Raw genomic sequence first — 20,686 nt, forward strand, 5'->3', positions numbered from 1 at the left:
GAGATAACTCAAGACAAAGGTGAAGTTACAGAAGGGCAGTGGAAGTTAATGTGTGTTTTTCCAAGTTATTTTACACTGCTTGTTTCCTAATGTCTGTGGGTTTGTGTCTGCGGACCATCTCATTGGTTCAACTCAAGGCGGATAAAGAATACTCCAGTGATCTACTATTGCACATTTATAAAGTTGGGAGACTCACATAAGGAAGCTTATAATAAATGTGAGTGCATGTGTGTTCAAGTTCTCTAGATATGCTTGATTGCCTTAGAACTCACCTAACCGGTTACACACATCCTTATTAAGCTTTCACTGAGCTCACTCTTTACTCCCTTTTTTTTAAACCCTTCTGGATCAGCTCACTCATCCCATCCTGGACCACACCTTGACAAGGAAGAGTATAGGCGCTCATTTTTTTAAGCACCCATGGTGGCCGTACATTATAGAGCCACCACTATCTGATTTGCCCTTAAATAGGTTACAAGCTTGAAATCTCGGCCCGAGGGGAAACATGTGACAAGGCAAAAATAGCTTCACTCTCTCCCCTTGGAAAGCAACCAGAATGCAGAAATAGTCGTTTCTATTAGGTTAGATATACTGTAGCACTATGTCCTGTGTTCTAGTTTGAGGTGCCCTCAGTATTTTATCTAAATACATCTTAAAGCTGTTCCAGTCACAATTCACTACTGTGTGGAAAATAATATCTCAAATAGGCTAAATATCACATTGGGAGCTAAGGAGCTTTGTGGTCTCTTGTTATGAGCTCAACATCACAGCAACCATATTAAAGTAACTGGGTTGTTTTAAGGTGAGGATTAAAAACATTTGCATCTCTGCTTGCTGGCATGCAACATAGGCTAGCCTATTTGAATCAGAAGTGCCTTTATTGCTTTAGGGGTATTGCATTGATCACAGAAAGAATTGGGACACACATCATAGTGTAATCAAGTTTAAAATAAAATGCGCTCATAGTGACAGACTGCATATATTTCAACCAACAATGTGTCACCCATTGCTTCATAAAGACTACAGAAGTATTGGTGATGAGGAATAAACTACAAATTCCACAATAACTAGTGTTACGTTGCCTTGGTAACGTTTGACGTCACTCCCCCTTGCTCAGGCCGTGCCTTGGACTAGCGGGATTGGAGGGAAACCCCGTAGACTGCATTCAGAAGAGGGAGCTGAGAGAATCAGCTGTAGCTTGGAACACCGACATCACTGCTATCTGCCAGTACACAGGTATGAAATGATCCATGGGTTTATAAACTATTCTTCTGCGTATGCACAGTTTATCGTTAGGTCTTCGTGCTTATCGTAAAATAAAGCTTCAGTGGAAGCGCATTGTCTCTTGTTGAATGCGGGGATGCTTGTAGCGTTGACAATCTTCAGCGAAAGAACAATGGTTAGCTTAGCTACAGTGCGGGACAGTCTAATTGCTGGTTTCAAAATGGAACATCAGACGGGGAAGGCGTGTCAGGTTGAAGGTTGAAGCTCCGATAGACTGGCATCGGCTACGAACGTTAAACCTGTCAACTGAACAATTTGTTTCGATATGTAAATGGTTTGAATGTGTGCATGTAGTTTAACAAATATCGCTCGTAAATATGTCTTAATTCTAAAGGTATTCTCTCAATCTTGATTTTATTTATTGCGAATTTTCTGACAGTGCCTGTAAGGTATAGTTACATCCGCGGCACGGTATTATAGTATATTGGTGCTTTTTACTAGGGTTATATATTAGGTGTCAGGAAGTACATCAACGAAACCAAAGAGACGGAAGAAAACTGTGATTTTTATCCCATCTACCAAGAGACAGGCAGCTAAACTAAGATGCACACCCTTTTCAAGGGGTTGCCGTGCTAAATATCAAGCTCATAACGTTTCGGTTCGAGGTTTACATAAACGTTTGTGGGTATTTTTACACACCAGGTTCGCGTCCGAATAGATTTTAAAATGAATATAAAGCCTACTCGCTCATTTATAAAGGCTGCCTGGCTAGGAATGGTTCGATTTCAGGAAATAGTCGACGCCATAATGGTAACGGGTCACGAGGCCTACACTGTAGCGGTTGCTTTTCTGGTATTTCTCCTCACAACCATGCCTGTAAAATGAATAGGAAGCGCTTTGGGGTTCACCTCGGACAAATATGCGGATATTAGTAAGAGGAAGCCGCTTTAAAAAAGAATAATAATTTAGTTTCCGCTCGTTGGGCGAGCCACAGGTACAGTGATGGGTGTGGCGTGTGTGGAACGCTACACGGGAGAAAGAGGATCGCACATCTGCGTATGAGCTGGAAACTAGCCAGCTACACTGGAACGAGTTCTTGTATGTGCGGTGTATATGTACCATGCCTGTAACAGGCATTAATTCGGTAAATAGCCTTGCATTGTCACGTGACTGGAGCTCTAAATATGAATTTACTTGTGTGGCCTATTTACCTAATAAAACGTATCCGTGTTCAAAAGGTTTAGCATTCCTTCAAACTGGCAAAGTAGATTTGCATTCCCCTTTTTATTTTTAGCAAAAACGAAAATGTGTCAGTGTGTTGGTAGCAATGCTGGGAAAAAATGATGGCATCCTCTTATGTGTTCTTCAGAGCAATACAGGCATGTTACAATTCAACACAGCATGTGTTCTGTACATCTAGAGAACATCCTGTCATTTTCTTTTTCAGTTCATTTGGTTGTGGAACTCTGAAGAGTGTGAGCTGTGTGTATCTTTCCTGTATCTTAGGACAGAGTGCGAACACCACACCACATGCACTCTGGAATGGAAAAAAAAAGATTGATTCTGTTGAAGCCTGCTGGCTATTTTTAATGGGTCAAACGGATGTAGGCTATTGATCTAGTGATGAAAATTCCTGTGTATGTGTGAGAGTTAAGTCTCCATATAGACTGCCTTTACATTGTATCTGCTGGTATCTTTTCTCATCTTCTGACGCTGCATGGTCACTTGCAGGGCTAAATACAGCAGTACAGTGGTTAGTAGTGGTATTGCCACTTATCTAAAATTACCATTCTATTCTTACAGGCCTCACAGGCATATTCTCATTTATGCAACTACATATTTACTACTGAACTTTCTTATTCAGCTGACAAAGATACATTTTTCCTATTACTTTGGCTTAAAAATACAGTTGCTATATTTAGTTTAACCCTATAGCTATGCTTACCTGTCCAATTGCCTTTTGCTTGCATATCTTCTAACTTCCATGATGGGAATCAGTGTTTCCTCGTAGAAGTACTTCCTAATGAGGGCAACACGCCTCAGTTACATAATGTTCCACAACTGCAGTATAACCCGTTTCAGTTGGTGTGGTAACTTCTCTAGAGTGTAGGGGGACCACATTTTTTGTTATATCAGTTAAGATCTAACAAAGGATTTCTCTTTTACTGACAATTTAGTACATTTTATTTTTCACTGGCTTTTGCTCTACTTATCGAACAAAGGGGTACCTTCTGAAAAATGGGTTAAAAAAAAAATATATATATATCTTTGCCTCCTGACAGTTACTTCATTGACCTCCAGCTGTCCTGCTATTTTCCTCTCCTGTCTTTCCCGTGGTCTAGTAAGCAGCAGCCATGAGCGAGGCACCCCCCAAGGAACTGGTCCAGAAGGCCAAGCTGGCCGAGCAGGCCGAGCGCTACGATGACATGGCTGCTGCCATGAAGGCCGTGACGGAGGACAGCGAGCAGCTCTCCAACGAGGAGCGCAACCTGCTGTCTGTGGCCTACAAGAACGTGGTGGGAGCACGCCGCTCCTCCTGGCGCGTGGTCTCCAGCATCGAGCAGAAGGCCGAGGCCAGCGAGAGGAAGCAGGCCATGGCCAAGGAGTACCGGGAAAAGATCGAGAAGGAGCTGAAGGAGATCTGTCAGGATGTGCTGGTGAGATTGACAAACATTGCTAGCTTTTGACAATGAAGCATAAGTGACCGTGTCCATATTGTGTGAAATGACATGCCGTTAGATTCAGACTTCTGTTGTGTTAATAAAATGCTTCTAGGTATCACTTGCCTTTTGTAAAGCTGAGTTTTACACTTATACAGAAATAATACCAACGTTTACAATTGACATCACACAAGTTGTGTTTAGTGTATATACATGGTAAAAGCTGGATTTATGTAAACTATTTAATCTGATTTGATATACACTGAATATAATAATCTTCAAGTGTGGTAACAACGTGGGGAATCTCAAAATTGTTTCATGACTATCATAGCAGCAGAGTGATAAAGTAGGATGGAGCAAAAATGAGGGCCCATGAAAGTTTGAAGAAAATGTACCTCAGGCAAAAGACTTAAGCCAGTCATCTCTTTTGGAAAAGGGTGTGACTAAATGCTGGATGACTGAGGAGTGAGTCTAACTCTACATTCAGTCATACCTCCTTTTGACAAATGGCTCATGTTGGGTGTGGCATATCTGTCAACACGATGAAGTGGACCCTTATAGAGAAGTGCCACGTCCCGACTGCCCCTGGCCTTATAGCAATGCAAGGAAATATTTCCAATTCTATACATACAGAATACAGGTTGTAATCTGATCAGAAGTTGTTCAAAGATTCTTTGCTAAATGCAGTTAGACCTCTAAGTTTCTTTTAATAGAAAGAAGAAACTACTTAAGTAATTAAGGGGAAACAATCAAAGCGATTGAACAGTGTGGTATTACTTACTTTTCATATTTGATATTGTCTTATTCTTCCATATACTATAATACTTGCATGCTTCTATTGAACATAAACATTTTTCCTTTTGAAGAGAAGAGTTTATTTTCAGTTTTAATATTCAATAGCCAAACCTTAGTGTGTATACTACATACGTATGTGTCCCTAGGTGATAAGATTACAAGAAAGAATGATAATGTGGCCAAAAGAAAGGGCTCAAAAACTGTGTGGCAGCTTGGAATGATTTGGGTCTACAGGTTTAAATAGTATTATCTACCCAATAAAGCAAACTGCATGTCTGCTTCTCCTTGAGTGGAAAAAGTTGACCAGATTCAATAAAAGGTAAGTCAATATAATATGTGCTGTAGCTGCTCAAAGTCAAGTGCCAGTTTTTCTACAGATTTGTAGTTTTTTACTAGTTTAATCACACGGTTCCTGATTGAATCCTAAAAAAGTTTCACATTGTCTTCTGTACATATCTGAGGTACTGTAGCCCTTTGAAGGACCTCTGCCACACTGTTCCTCTACCAGCCTGTGTATTATCTGCCTGGTGACTCACCAAGACCTAATCCTATAATGACAGCCGCTGAGCCACCCGCGATCTGGCTCCATGACCTCCACTTCTACCCAACAGCCATATGGGGCCCTGAAATAGAGAGGGATGACAGCAAAGAGGAGCATAGGGATAGGGCTGAGGTGTACCTGAAGCAAACTGCTTCATAGCAGCTCTTTTTTATAGCACATCTAAAGAGGTGTTTATTCCTCTTCTGAATGTTCACACACTCAAAGGCAGGACAATTAGCTGGTCCTCATAAAGGCACACACCCCATAAATCAAATAATACCCACACCTTTGAATGCTTGTTCCTTCATGGTATTCATGTTAGTGCACTTAGTAGTACCCACAAAAAGTGACTTATGTACTTGAGTAAAGACCCAAAAAGTTAACTTGAATCATCAATTTAGAAAATGTGGGACCTAGGACGATGTCTTATACAAACCATAGACTGAATATAAAAGATCACTTTCTGAAGTCAGTACTACTGAGTATGAAGCTCCCATGTCCTGAGTAAATGAACGCACTACTGCGGGCCATAAACTCAATCACCATTGTTTACTTACTTATTTGATAGATAGGAACTTAAAAGACAATAAACTCGGTTAATGCGACAGATTATATCTTTAAGGCCAGTTTTTTTAAGTAATGTGTTTTATTGCCAACAGAACTTATTGTATATAATCAAAGTCTAAAAGTGTTGTATAATTGTTGCTGCTTGTTCATACAAGAGAGCACACGCACACACGTTCTGTTCACTTGGACAGACATGTACAGTCACAGACCATAACTGAGCCCACACATTTCTTTAGGGGAACATGACTGTTAGGTGTTAGACTGTTCCTAGGAAAACGTTGTTTTTATTTTTAGACATTTGCCTTGGTTTTCTTTCTTTCCTGAAATATTTTATTGCAACATAGAGGAAGATTTAATCAAGGAGGATGTAAAATGAATGAAAATGTAAGTTAAACTTAAGCTGAACATTACCGCCATGGTTTTAGTATATTAGCTTTGCCCTTGCCAGTGGCCCAGTTCTACATTGGGTTCCCCAGAGGGTTTCACTGAGCCCTCACACCAGTCAAAGCATTCAGCAAAGGCAGGCTCTTACATCAGCACTGCTTGTTCCATTATACTTGGGATCTTGTACAAATGCACTACAGTATGTAATGAACAGAATCTTACAGATCATGCAAAAATCCATGTCTACGAATGTGTGATATATGGATATATACCGTATATTGATTGGTATATTGATGTATTTTTTCAAATGGTGACATAAATGACCATTTGTCTCCTACCAATTATATTACTATTCCTGTGTAGAAGGCTTTAGTCAGGCACATAAAATATGCTGTCTCAACCCATCATTTTTTAAATCAGGAGGCTACACTTAAAGCCAGTCTGTCCTGATTTCTTAACATTTAATCACCAATGCAATAGGCAATTCGGCATTCTTTTAACCCTGCGTTTCACATTTGTCTGTTGGGAAGAGACGACGTGTAAATAAATGTCCATGTGAAAACTACATTACAATTCACTGTTAAGCTTTGAAGTATTAATTCATGTTACTGTAAAGAGGGCGTTAACCCCCTTTTTGTTTAGTGCTTAAACATAGTAGATTAACAACACTTTTTAGACTTTGTGTGCATGCATTGCTTGTGTTGTGACGAGCCAAGCTGGGCTCTGAGTGACCTACTTCCTCTGCAAAAGCTCATCAGGAGTTCAGCAGCCTGGCTCTCTACTCTATCTCCTCCCCCACCATCTTTCATCCATCCTCCCTCTTTCCCACTCTCCACCACCTTCCCTCCGTCCAGCCCAGCCCCTTCTCTTCCTCTATGCTTTCATGTTATCCATCCACACAGATCCACCCCTCAGTGGTGTGAAGCATCTGTGTATGTAGCTCAGGCAGGCTGAAGCTCAATCCCTGAGGTTAGTGGAGGTAGCTACCTTGTCCTTCCTCTTATAGGTCTATTGAGAAATAACGCTCTGAAATGTGGCTATGGTGTTCATTTGAATGGGTTGAAATGATGCCCACTGCTCTAGGGTCAGTGGATGTGTGATGGTTATGTGGTAAATGAGATTGTTTGGTATTTAATTTAATTTACGGTTCAAATACACTTTATCTTCATGCTGATTTTGAAGGACTCCTATTATGCAAAATGCAATTTCATGGTTTCTCTGAAAACCTCTGTTCTTAAACCATAGTCAAATGTATCACCCTGTATGATGTCATAAGGGGAGAAGCCATGCCCTTACTTACCAATATAACTCAGCACTACCTTCACCTGTGAGCACACCCCCAGTCTGCCATGTGGGTTCTTTGCCCCATGTGCGGACGTGGCCAATCAGTGCAGATTAGGACTTTTTGGAAGGCGGGGCCTCACTAAAACGAAGAGTTTTAGACGGAGGCTGAGAAGAGATACAGCAATGGCTCTGAGAAATATAATTTTTTTTTTTTTTTTTTTTTTTTTAAACTACGTCATGACAACTGTTTCTAGTAGAAACTCAAATTACAATGTTGAACCTAAAAAAAAAATATACTTAACCTTTAAAGTCTGTGAGCCCTAATCGTGAACCAAGCATTATACATTATGTCAGTGGTTCTCAATTATTTTCTGTCATGCCCCCCCTTGGGGACAGAAATTTTTTCGCGCTTCCCCTAAATTGAAATACTATTGAGAACCTGTTAATAATTATTTATTTATCTGTACAAAACCACTGTATGAGTTTCTGGCACGAGCATTCTGCATACAATCACCTTATTATCAGATTAGATAACAAAAATTAGCTGAGATAACTTCTGCAGCAAAAAAATTCAAAGTTCAGTTTATTAGCTCAATTTGTAACATTTAAACAAGACTGCTCAGTCTGTGTGAATCTCAGGACAGAGAAACAAGAGCAAATGATTCACTGAGGTTTGCATTTCATTCAAAACATTTTTAAACTGTAAACATAGTTAAGGTGGTGTTTTTTTTATTATTATAGGCCAATAGGCCTTCTGTGATGCGATGTTATTATTAGTCTACTTGCTTGATTTATTTTTAAATAGCCTACAGAGACACGTGGACATTTATTTACTGCAAATCGCGGCCTTTCGCGTGGATATGACCATACACAAGCACACATTGCGCTTTCTAGCACTTGAAAAAAAAAAAATGTCAGTTGGAATTCAAGGCAGCCCCCCCCCCTGACAACTTACGGCGCCCCCCCAGGGGGGCGCGCCCCACCATTTGAGAAGCACTGCATTATGTCAACATGTTGGAATCGACGTCTTATAAAAACTGTTCATTTTTAACTTTTGTTTGTTTTCTGCCACAGGGTCTCCTAGACACCTATCTCATTCCCAAAGCCACTGCAGCAGAGAGCAAAGTGTTCTATTTGAAAATGAAGGGAGATTACTACCGCTACTTGGCTGAGGTGGCCACAGGAGAAGAGAAGCAAAGTAAGTTCTATGTTGAGTCCCTTTCTATACCATCTGTGTGAGCGTAGTGTGGCTTTATTCCATTTTCATCATTTGTGTATATGTGGCTGGCTAAAAAAAACTCCAAGCCTATCCAAATAAGATGTATGAGACAATATCCTAATTAAATGAATACTTAAGTATTGGGATAAGCTTTATAACAGTGGCCCCTCAATGCTGATTACAACAGTACCACAATATGCTCCTCTGGCAGTAAGACGGGTAGGATGATTTGACTTGCTTTCATTGTTTCTCACCGTCAGACAAGATTCCATAACTAGTTGGTCATTTTTATGGAAAATATGATTTTGGCAATAAAGAATTGATCTTAAAGCAGAGGTCCCTCTTTTGTAAATTGAACCTAAATAACAAAAATGGTGAGACATCCGGCAGGCTTTAATGGCCTTCGGTCAATCTCATGTACGTCTCTGGTCTACTGTAAGCAGGTCATACCTGTAGGACTATTGTGTGTGTGGGGGCTCATTTCATGTTAGTCCTTTTTGGATACAAAGCTCCTCATGAGTCATTAGTTTTCAATACTCATTCTCTTTACCTATTTGCCCCCTAGTGGCTCTTAAGAGACATGTCAGCTTGTGTAGGTGTTGGGACTGAATCACTACGAGTCTCCTCTCTAAAGCTTACCAACTCTGAACCAATTAACAAAAATATTATCATATTATTTTCAAATGGTTTTCCTCTGGTAAAATAATCAAAACAATGAGAGAAGAGAAAAGCACAGCTCTAGGGCTATGACTTACCACAACATTTTCTAGAGCTTATTCCATTAATCTGAACGATTAATTTTCTCCAGAAAAAGAGACTGTCACTTTCTCAACATTGTGTTCTGAGCGTATATGTAGGCATTCAGAAACAATTGTGTGCAAGTCTCCCAACAAGCCTCACCCCTGGCCCTCTTTCACACCACAGAGGTGTGGCCCATCTTTATTAGTCATCATGTATTGCTCTCATACTGCTATTCACTGCTTCTTTACCCAAGCTTACTTAATCTTGTTTTGTGTTTGGGAGCTGTTGATTCAACGTTATCTTTAATTGATAATAAGTGGGATGGACAAAAAAAAAAAATAGAAACACCCGAATATATTGCAATTCAACAGCACCACAAATCTGCCAACTCTAAAACGGGCTCAGCAAAACATTAACAACCTTCATTAATTCAGGATTTATTGCAGCACTGTCGTATTGGATTGCATTCATTTAAGCCAGGTTAACATAAAATACTGACAACTGGAGTGTTTTGTATAATATGAAGTCTTTTTTGACATTAACCATTACAAATGGAGGCAGATTTTCTTTGTTGTTGCTTGTCTGTTAATGTGTTTCCATTCTCATGCATTGTCCTCCCTCAGCCATCATCAAGGACTCCAGGGAAGCTTACCAGCTAGCCTTTGATAACAGCAAAGAAGAAATGAAGCCAACACACCCAATCCGTCTTGGTCTTGCCCTGAACTACTCTGTTTTCTACTATGAGATCCTCAACTCACCTGAACAGGCCTGCCAACTGGCCAAATCGGTATGTTAAAAACACCACTAGCTCTCTTTTCACCACTTGTTCCATACCACCTCTTTTTTCCAGCACTAACAATGTGTTTTGAATCCTTAAGGCTTTCGATGATGCCATCGCCGAGCTTGACTCACTGAGTGAAGATTCGTACAAAGACAGTACACTAATCATGCAGCTACTGAGAGACAACTTGACAGTAAGTTTGCATTCTTTTAAACATGCTCTAACTCTCAGATGACAAACAGATTTTGTGCACAAAAGAATAGTATAGATTATTGAAACTTGGACTGCAACTTGTTAGTTGATTTTTCCATCAATGCTTTACAATTGATAGATTTGATTTGGCCAGGTGAATAGAATTCAGTTCAATACTTAAAGTATTTAAAATTACATTATATTTAACAGCAACTATACTGTATTAGGGACCCTGTTTTGGATGTGTTGTCTTTAGTCCTTAAAGTTTAGTAAACAACTAAATGTTCAGAGGAAAAGATCCAAAGATAGGCAAATAAAGTAAAAACATTGAGTTTGCAAATTTGACTAGCATGGCTAAAGGTCAGTGAGGATATTGCTTTTGTAATCATCCCTAGGGGGATTTGTACTTGCAACAGATAATTGTAGCCAATCAAATCCAAGAATTGTCCAGGAATAGTTCCGAGACCCTGTGGGGTCGAGAATGTGCCGTTCTCCTAGCAGTCCATTCAGATGAAAATCAAATATTTGAAGGTGATGTATTAATATTAATGTGACTGTCCTGCTTTCCCTTGTCTGTCCTCAGCTGTGGACCTCTGATAACCAGGTGGAGGGAGAGGAAACAGAGGAGCCCAGAGATTGAGCACGAGCCCCATAGTCATCTCTGTCTACCTGCCATCGTCCCTGCTCATCTTCATCATGATCATCAACACTGACACCGCCTCATTATCATGTTTGCCGTCCAACTCTCTCCATCTTTTTTTCTATTTAGTTCTCTCAACACTCATCTTGCTCCTGTCGGTCTACGATTCCTTCTTTTGTAGTAACTGTGGGGCCCAGGGGATGGGGAGGGAGGTTAAGTTTTAAATAAGTGTGGCGGGAGCATCCATGTGGCACGGTAAAGTGTGTGTTGGGGTTGGTTGCTTGTCTGCTGACCTTTTCTTTGTGTGCGGGGGGGGGGGGGCAATTAGGGGGGTGTGTATGTTATTTAGGTGGTGGGTAAAGAGGGAATGAAACATGCAGCAGGTTGAGTTTTTAGAGTCAGGAAACAGTTATACTGTATGTGTATCCAATTCATATTTAAATTTCTGTTCTTGATTAACACCATCTTGATAACATCTGCGGTTTCACAAAATCTGGAGTATGTGTGTCTCGCCTAAAGGAGACAGCAGTACAAGAAGAATGACAGCAAAGGTAAAGAAAGGGGGAGGTGTGATGGGAGTGCTGGAGATAAGAAGGCAAGGTTTTGTTGGAACACAAACGTTACATTCCATTTATTGTCTTTATTATTTTGTTTTGTTTTTGGGTGACCTGCTTTTGTATTTCTATGTATCTATTACGAGGTATAGAAAAACTTTGAAGAACAAAAAAAAAGCACACAAGCTTGTTATTGTTGATGTTTTTATGAGCACAGCAGTAAAAAAAAATAAAAAATACGTAAAAAAAACTCCCACATGCTTATCTAGTTACTGCTTTTTCAAATTAAGATTTTTATTTGTTCTGTCTTTTATCCTCCTTTCTTTCAATACTTGCCTAATCTGCATGTTGGTAAGAAGTAGTTTGTGGAGATGTAAGGACGGTTGTCGGGCGGGGCTAGCTTTGTTCATGTCTTTGGAATTTTCATACGGAACACCCAAACATAACTGTTATTTGCGGGGAAATGTAATTTCATGTAAGTGGAATAAAAAAAATAATAATTTAAAAGTTTCATCTAGTCTGTTTGTAATGGTACACTGGTACATGAGTGGTCTAACATCCCTTGAGGAGTATTTTTTTTTCCCACAAATATTCTCATAGTAATGCCTTTTTAAACTTATCTTCAAAACTGTTTTATTTTAGTTGGATGGTAAACCCAGCATTAATTCTAACTCAGCAGCTGTATTTTCTGTGAGTAACTGTACAAGAATAAGTGAGTCACTCTGAAGTCAAGGCTGGGAGCACACCAGTACACTCTGAAAGTCTTTTCTCCTTATTACACCCGTTCAATTCATGTCTCCTATCCGAATACCACACTGCGGTCAGTGATGCATTTTATTCCATTGTGACACGTCCTCTGGATTAAATCTACGGAATGGTTCTTAGTGGGGAAAAAAACAAAGATTTCCCTGTACCCAGCAACGAGAACCTCACTACAAATACACAGGCCACACCCTTGAATACATTACAGGAATGGAAAGTGTAGGCCTACTACTTTGAAATCCAAGTTAATCAAAGCTAAGAGACATGGGTTGTAGGTATATTATTGTACTGCAGCACAATAGTGTGTTCCCAAAATCAGAAAGCCAGTCAGCTTGAAGCTCAAGGAAGGCATCTTATTTTTTATTTTTTTTAAACCATCTGGGTGTGTCTGCCTTACCAAGGAGAGAGGGGGTAGCAAGGCTGCTACAGAGGAATGTGAAGCTGCTGGGCCATCTCATTTAGCCTAGAGAATAGAAATACATCAAAGATACATTCCTATACTGTATACACAGCAAAACTATATATTAGATAATATAAGCATCTATTGGGTAGTCCTATGAACATATATGCCTACTCAATTGATCTGAACTGTCATGTGAGCATTATTTGCAACCCTCTAAGTCTAAACAATGCCTGACTGCCGAGATTGTAATGATTTAAAAGCATACAATCTTACACCGAAAGCTGTGACCCATCAGAATGTGTGACCCTAGGCAAGGCAAGGCAATTTTATTTATAAAGCACATTTCAGGCACAGGGCCACTCAAGGTGCTTCACAGGGTTAAAATCAAATAAAGAATACAAATACAAAAAAGGAACAGATTTAAAACATGGATAAAAATACAACATTTAAATAAAATAATTAAAACATTTTAACCCTAGAGGGCGCTGTCTTTATTAATCAACACAGTCCCATGTCCACAGCTCGAAACTACTATCTATGCTCGAAACCATAGCTCTACACGTAGTTTCACAAAAATGGGACTGAATGTATAAGATTGTTGTGTTTTTTGAAAGGTGAATAACCAACCCAGTCTCTTTGTGTGAAATGTGTAAAAATCCACAGTGCAATTGTGAAAAGTAGGCCCTAGTTATTAAACATTTTACTGTGAGACTGGGTTGATATTGGACTATTGAAATCAGTTGATATAAGAACAGTGCCATCTAGGGAAACATTCTGATGGGTCACAACTTTCATACTTCTACTAGCTGTAGTTTTGGCCTGGCTGTGCTTTCGCTGCACCTATGCACTGTAGAGAAATGAATCCCCTAGTTCAGTCAAGTGTGTGTTAATGTCTAAGCATTCCTTCGGTTATTTAATAAATCAACAAAAATATTTTCAGTAAGGTCTAGGTGCCATATTCTATATTAACCACCAAGACCGTGTTTTCTACAATATCAAATAGTGTTGCTCTCCATACCTGCAGAAAAGGCCAAATAGACATGGCACGTTAATAGGTTACAATCGTAGTTAAAATCTTCTTTTTTTACAGTCTAATAGAGAAATTGGAATTTAAATATAAGTTATCGCGAGATGTGTGACGTCAATTTGGAGGTGGACGCGCCGTGCTTTTGACTCGAATCTGGAAACAACCTCCACCGACCTTCCTTTCATTCCGGTAATCTGTCTGCGTAGGGTGTGCTCCGGAGCTAGTCTCGGCACACATTTTATTATTATGAAACAAACCAAAAGCTAGAGCGCACACGCAGACATATTTTTATAAGAAAAAAAAAATCGGTGAAGCAGGATTCGATTTGCCAACTCTAGCTACGCGAATAAGACGCTACCTTCGAAAACGAACGAAAGAACGAGCAAGCTAAAGCAGTTAGCGTCATTGTTGGAAGCGTGGGTGATTAACGTTAGCCAGTTATATCGTTAACCGCTTATTTCTCCCGGAAAGAGCTTTGTCATTCCAGTATTCGTAGCAAATACAAACATTTGCTTCGTCTACCACCCGCAGTTCATCTTCTTAACGGACTCTGAAAGAATATAAATTGAAACTTCAGAAGTCCGCGAGGCACATTGGTAAGGCCACGCTCCGACATTTTGCTAATCAAGCTAACTAGCCCACGTTGCTAACTGTTAAAGATATTAATATTTGTCTGTGCGCTCTAATTTTTTTCAGCTACCAAGGGGACCAAGGAAAAGAAGCATTCCACATACGAGGCTGGTATTTGCTGACGGTTGTCAAGCAAATATTGAACCCAGAACACATTTGTCGCATTGCCTAAAAATTCACGATGGCTACCATGAATCCAAGCGCGCCTAGCTACCCTATGGCGTCGCTATATGTGGGGGACCTTCACCCAGACGTTACCGAGGCCATGCTCTACGAGAAATTCAGCCCGGCGGGACCTATCCTGTCCATCAGAGTCTGCAGAGACATGATTACCAGAAGATCCCTCGGCTATGCCTATGTCAACTTCCAACAGCCGGCTGATGGTAGGTTTTGTAGCAGAGACAGCATGGGAGGGGATGGGTCGTCATCTGACTCCATTTTGAACGTGTACTACCACACACTGCAGCATTTCTGTCTTTAGTGTAGTAGGGCTATTTGGTTCTTTCATCAAGTGGATATGATTTGATTTCGGATTGAATACTGTATTTCTCACACCTGTCATATACTGATTGACATGACATTATGCTTCCCCCCCTTTATACTATAGAAGTACTACTGTATTGTAACAGGCTAAATAATATTAGAAATGAAACTTGTGTCTTTAAAAGTTTGTCATTTTGTCTTGGTTTTCAGCTGAGCGAGCCCTGGACACCATGAACTTTGATGTGATCAAAGGCAGGCCCCTCCGCATCATGTGGTCTCAGCGCGACCCCTCACTGAGGAAGAGCGGCGTGGGCAACATCTTCATCAAGAACCTGGACAAGTCCATCGACAACAAAGCCCTCTACGACACCTTCTCTGCCTTTGGAAACATCCTCTCCTGCAAGGTAGGCGGGGCGGGCCGGCCAGTCCTTGTGTCTGGCTCATCTTGAGTGCTTTACATTCAGACCCACTACTTTGCATGACTAAAGGATTTGCACCAAGTTGAAACCGATTGTGTATGGGTGTGTGAAGTGATGTGTCTCTTTAAATGCATGGTGTTTCGATTGGTTTTTGACGTGCTCAAATCTCCCTTCTCCAAGGTGGTTTGTGATGAAAATGGCTCAAAGGGCTACGGCTTTGTGCACTTTGAGACCCACGAGGCTGCTGAGCGGGCCATTGAGAAAATGAATGGCATGTTGCTCAATGACAGAAAAGTGTAAGTGGGCCTACAATGACACTCGTATAAATACATATTTTTGGGGGGAGTTTGATTAACATGCAAGTATATCTAATCAAGGTTTGTGTTTAACTTGCATCTCGTGACATGGTTTAAACATTTGACAGCTTTAAAAGCAGGAAATGTTTCCATCAAAGTGTGTTTTTGCATTGCAGTTCAGAATAATGATGTAATATTACAATCTAGGGCAGGTGGTTTGAATCGGTGTAGTTCACAGATGCACGTTGGTGCCATAGGAAAGCTTTCTTAACTCCAAAGTCTTTGCTCATGGTTGACTTTTCCTATGGTGCATATTGGCATACCTTGTACCCAGACAGAATGTCTTTAAATGCTTTAGTAGCCAAAGCTGAATAACCTGGCTGTAGGAGGAAGGGGGGGAGGAAGTTGGGTGATTTTCATTTAGATAGCAGCTTTAGGGTTGTCCATTTGATATCCCAGTCGAAGCTATTGGAATATCATTATAATGCCGGAGTTATGGGATTTTGTCTTGTATATGAGATTTGCTGTTATATATAGATAGATGGATAGATTAATATTAAATGTAACCATTTGACCCACAGGTTTGTCGGGCGCTTCAAATCACGCAAAGAGAGGGAGGCTGAGCTGGGGGCACGTGCCAGAGAGTTCACTAACGTTTACATCAAGAACTTCGGGGACGACATGAATGACGAGAAGCTCAGGGAATTATTTGGTAATTACGGTAAGACCATGGTTACATGCTTTTTATGTAAACATGTTTACCTAACAAATCATAACCGTGTGATATTTGCCAGTTCAACGTATTGACTTAGATTTCTTTATTTTGTAGGGCCTGCACTCAGTATCCGGGTTATGACTGACGAGAGCGGCAAATCCAAAGGATTCGGCTTCGTCAGCTTTGAGAGGCATGAAGATGCACAGAAGGTAAGAGTCAGATCCTTCTGTTTTCGGTGGACATTGCCCCATTACATCTCCTTAACAGTAATCACAGTACCTTTGCTGAATGCTTTGAATCAATACAAGTATGGGGCTTTTTTCACTGATCTGTTCATTTGATTGCAGGCTGTGGACGAAATGAACGGCAAAGAAATGAACGGCAGACAAGTGTATGTGGGCCGAGCACAAAAGAAGGGGGAGCGACAGAACGAACTCAAGCGCAAGTTTGAGCAGATGAAACAGGATCGCATGACCAGATACCAGGTTAGTTGGCTTTCCACTCTGTAGACTCGAGGGCCTTCATGATGGTGATGCAATCAATGCACTGAACCCTATTAAACGACGTATGGATCAACGTGAAGTGACTGTTGATGTAATTTACTAACTAAATTGGATTAAGGGTTTAGGTATTCAAGAGGGACCCCTTCAGTCCATCACCTATCTTATCTATTCATTTGAAGGGACAGCTTAAGGAGTTTAACTGTTAGCAGTGCAATTGGCTGCCATTAAAATAAACAAAATTCTACATATACAATCATGGCTGACTGCAGAAGACTAACTGTTTTGACTTGTCACTTTGGTTTCCTAATACAAGTTACATGATTGCTGTTCTCCATATTCCAGGGTGTCAATCTATATGTGAAGAACCTGGACGATGGCCTTGATGACGAGCGTCTGCGTAAAGAATTCTCTCCATTTGGAACCATAACAAGTGCTAAGGTAAAGACCTGTCTACAAGTTTAAGTTTGACTTCAGTTGTTTGTATTAATGTATGTTACAGGACTATAATGTGTTTGAATAGATGTTAATCCATTTGTTCTCCCATAGGTGATGATGGAGGGCGGCCGCAGCAAAGGCTTTGGCTTTGTATGCTTCTCTTCCCCAGAGGAGGCCACTAAAGCTGTAACGGAGATGAATGGACGCATTGTTGCCACAAAGCCATTGTATGTGGCTTTGGCCCAGCGCAAGGAGGAACGCCAGGCCCATTTAACCAACCAGTACATGCAGAGAATGGCAACTGTCCGCGCTGTGCCCAACCCTGTCCTCAACCCATACCAGCCTGCCCCACCCTCTGGCTATTTCATGGCGGCGATACCTCAGGTGAGTCCATCCTGCTGCTTGGTTAAATGTGCTGCTATACAGTGTTGATTTGTAGGGGGAATGTTGCAATACCTTTGCATTAGAAGAGCATTTAATAATGAATCTTTGTTTGTCCATCTCAGGCCCAAAATCGTGCTGCCTACTACTCCAACCAACTGGCCCAGCTCCGCCCCAGCCCACGTTGGGCCACTCAGGGAGTGCGTCCTCAGCGTAAGTGGACGCATTTATGACATTTGATTCACTGTGATTTGGATGCAAAGTATGTATCTACTTGTATATGTAAATCAAGTGCCACAGTTGAATTCTAACTTTTATTGTGAATCTCCAATATTTCCTTTTCCTCCAGACTTCCAGAACATGCCCAACGCTATGCGCCCATCAGCCCCCAGGCCCCAGACGTTCAACACCATCCGTCCCACCGCGACCGCCAACACCCAGGTCCCACGCATGATGGCTTCCCAGCGCATGCGTAAGTATTGCAGCTTTCACAACAAACAAACTGCTATATTTTTCCTGTTTCTGTCACTGCCTGTTTATCATTGGCGCAGTGTTGATCAAGTGTCTCGTTCACCTTCCTCTCCACAGCCACACAGGCCCTGGGCCAGCGTCCTACCGGCGCTTCAGCCACGGCCGCCCCAGTGCGCACCATGCCCCAGTACAAATACGCTCCAGGTGTACGCAACCCCCAGCAGCACATGGCCTCCCAGCCACAGGTCCCCATGCAGCAGGTAACAATTCAATTGAAATTCACAGTTTCAGAATGTGCTGCTAAAACAGTTTGATTAATAGACAAGGGTATTCCAATTGTGGATATATGTGAGGCACTTTTTGACTACACTTACTGATTCCTGAAAAGCAAAATATGGACTCTGTGCATTTCCGTCTGCAGTGCACGTTGTACATGGTCAATGTGTATTTAGTGTTCACGATGTTAGACTTTGAAAAAGTGAAATGTAATCACTGCATTAAGGGTGATATTAATATAGTGGGAATTTTTATGAAAAATACATTTTAAGGGAAAAACGAAGAAATCAAATATGCAGAGAACAGTAAAGAAGGGCTTGGCAAGTGAGGATTATTGCAGCATTAGTAGAAGTTATGCCAGTTATAGTTGTCTATAACTGTCTCTGTCCTCCTGTCTGTAGCCTGCTGTCCATGTCCAAGGACAGGAGCCCCTGACTGCCTCCATGCTGGCTGCTGCCCCTCCTCAGGAACAGAAGCAGATGCTGGGTTAGTACATCATCTGCTCACATTCACATGGGACCAACAGGAACACAATGACTGCTGGTTTAGTTCATTTCTAATAGATGTTAACAACTGTTTGTCCTCTAGGTGAGCGTCTGTTCCCCATGATCCAGAACATGCACCCCAGCCTGGCTGGAAAGATCACTGGTATGCTGCTGGAGATAGACAACTCAGAGCTGCTTCACATGCTGGAGTCGCCCGAGTCGCTGCGCTCAAAGGTCAGTTCATGTTCAATGTGTTCCGTGTATGTATAGAAGCCTGCTGGAAAAGGCAGGACTCCACTTACTGAATGTGCTCCTTGATGAGGTCACTGGTGGCTTATCTATACTGTGGTTCATTAACATTGTTGTGTTGCTTCTAGGTGGATGAGGCTGTTGCTGTGCTTCAGGCCCACCAGGCCAAGGAGGCCGCTCAGAAGACCCCCACCCCTGCTGGAGTTCCCAGCGTCTAAGGTGTGTTTTCTATTTTTATGATGGGTTATAGATGAAAGGAAACAATACAGTAAATGCCATTAAGTGAACTGAAGTGTTAATATTATTTTTCTTTTGTCTTCCAGGCATTAATGAAACCTGCTTCACCGATGCAAAAAGAGAAAAAAAATATTAAACATTGAAAAACCTAAAACTCTGAAAACATCGCAAAATGATAAATCATTTCTTAAAAAAAAGAAAAACTATTGACTCTGCCAGGTCTAGTGATGCTTAACTAGATCTTGATTATATACAAAAAATGTGTTTAAAAAAAAAAGCAAAATAGAAAAATTGAGATTTAAAATTTGAATGCATTCCTCTGTTTTATGTCATTTTACTGTGTCAGTGCTCAGAATATCAGCCATGTTCATTAAAGGTGTGGTAGCTGAGCATTTTGAAAGGTGATTTGTATGGTAAACTGCTGGCTGTAATAAACTCTCATTAAAAATGTTTGGCTCCATTTCATTTTCTTTTGCGCACCAAAACAGTGTTATGTTTATAACTGGTGATTCTTCAGGTGATTTCCTACATACATTTTCTGTCACAGGCATTCCTACATATTGACCCTGCGTTCCAAGTTCCATACTATTTAGTATGCCAGAAAAATATATACCCTGTGTTTTCCGAATCACATACTTTTTCTTTTTACTACACTACATACTAAAGTACAGAAGAGTTTTAGGCCACAGGAGAGGAGAATAAAATCTGATGAAGATTTTTTTTTTCATTATGTTGAGAAATGTCAAGAATAAAGACGAATACTCAAATGCTAATGGAGTTAGTGGGACATTTATGTATTTTCAGCATACTAAAATTGACATGCATGTAATGGGACAGCCTAAATCTTTTTCTGGCATACTAAATAGAGAAGTATGGGGATTGGAACGCAGGGATAGTTTCACCCAATACATTTGGCAGTATTGGTCTCGTTATTCTGTACTTTAGTATGTATCAAAGAAAAGTATGATTTAAAACGCAGCCTGATTTGATGTAAAATTATACTTTACGTTAATTGTTTGCACTGGAAAATACTACAGTCTTCCACCAGGTGACGCTGTAAATCAGCTAATCACTCTTGCATTTCTACATTACATTTACCTGAGTTCACACCACATACTATATGGCTCACACACACTGCACTAAGTTTCCCTGCACCTGTGTGACAGCTCTAGGCTTGTTTCATTACATTAGTCTTACTGCACCATACACAGTAATGTCGGGGATAATGCTGTGGACTAATAAATCACCATGGAAAAGGTTACATTGATACCCAATATTTCTATTCAAGTGGACTTCATTGCAAAAATAAGTGACTGCTCATGATGGGTTCAT

The 20,686-nt window shown here is 40.7% G+C and overlaps 2 protein-coding genes across 4 annotated transcripts; both read left to right on the forward strand.

Moving 5' to 3' along the window:
• Positions 1-1,144: 1,144 nt before the first annotated feature.
• Positions 1,145-12,092, forward strand: LOC307259212 (14-3-3 protein zeta-like). Of its 2 annotated transcripts, none has more exons than XM_080038975.1 (6): positions 1,145-1,236; positions 3,567-3,881; positions 8,530-8,653; positions 10,039-10,202; positions 10,294-10,389; positions 10,972-12,092. In XM_080038975.1, the coding sequence occupies exons 2-6, from the start codon at positions 3,579-3,581 to the stop codon at positions 11,026-11,028; spliced, it is 744 nt and encodes a 247-aa protein (XP_079895101.1). In that variant the 5' UTR covers positions 1,145-1,236; positions 3,567-3,578; the 3' UTR covers positions 11,029-12,092. The 2 variants fall into 2 exon arrangements, with proteins under 2 accessions (XP_079895101.1, XP_079895102.1); XM_080038976.1 differs by having other exon boundaries at positions 1,149-1,236; positions 3,526-3,881.
• Positions 12,093-13,935: 1,843 nt separating this feature from the next.
• Positions 13,936-19,804, forward strand: LOC307259327 (polyadenylate-binding protein 1A). Of its 2 annotated transcripts, none has more exons than XM_080039128.1 (16): positions 13,936-14,370; positions 14,471-14,787; positions 15,098-15,291; positions 15,487-15,602; positions 16,184-16,323; positions 16,432-16,526; positions 16,665-16,802; positions 17,163-17,258; positions 17,367-17,639; positions 17,762-17,849; positions 17,986-18,108; positions 18,225-18,367; positions 18,785-18,869; positions 18,972-19,102; positions 19,246-19,336; positions 19,441-19,804. In XM_080039128.1, exons 2-15 carry the CDS (start codon positions 14,586-14,588, stop codon positions 19,333-19,335), a joined length of 1,914 nt encoding a protein of 637 aa, XP_079895254.1. In that variant the 5' UTR covers positions 13,936-14,370; positions 14,471-14,585; the 3' UTR covers position 19,336; positions 19,441-19,804. The 2 variants fall into 2 exon arrangements, with proteins under 2 accessions (XP_079895254.1, XP_079895255.1); XM_080039129.1 differs by having other exon boundaries at positions 16,184-16,314.
• The last annotated feature ends 882 nt before the right edge of the window (positions 19,805-20,686 follow it).

Source organism: Ammodytes marinus, assembly GCF_949987685.1.
Source record: "Ammodytes marinus genome assembly, chromosome: 13".
NCBI lineage: Eukaryota > Metazoa > Chordata > Actinopteri > Uranoscopiformes > Ammodytidae > Ammodytes > Ammodytes marinus.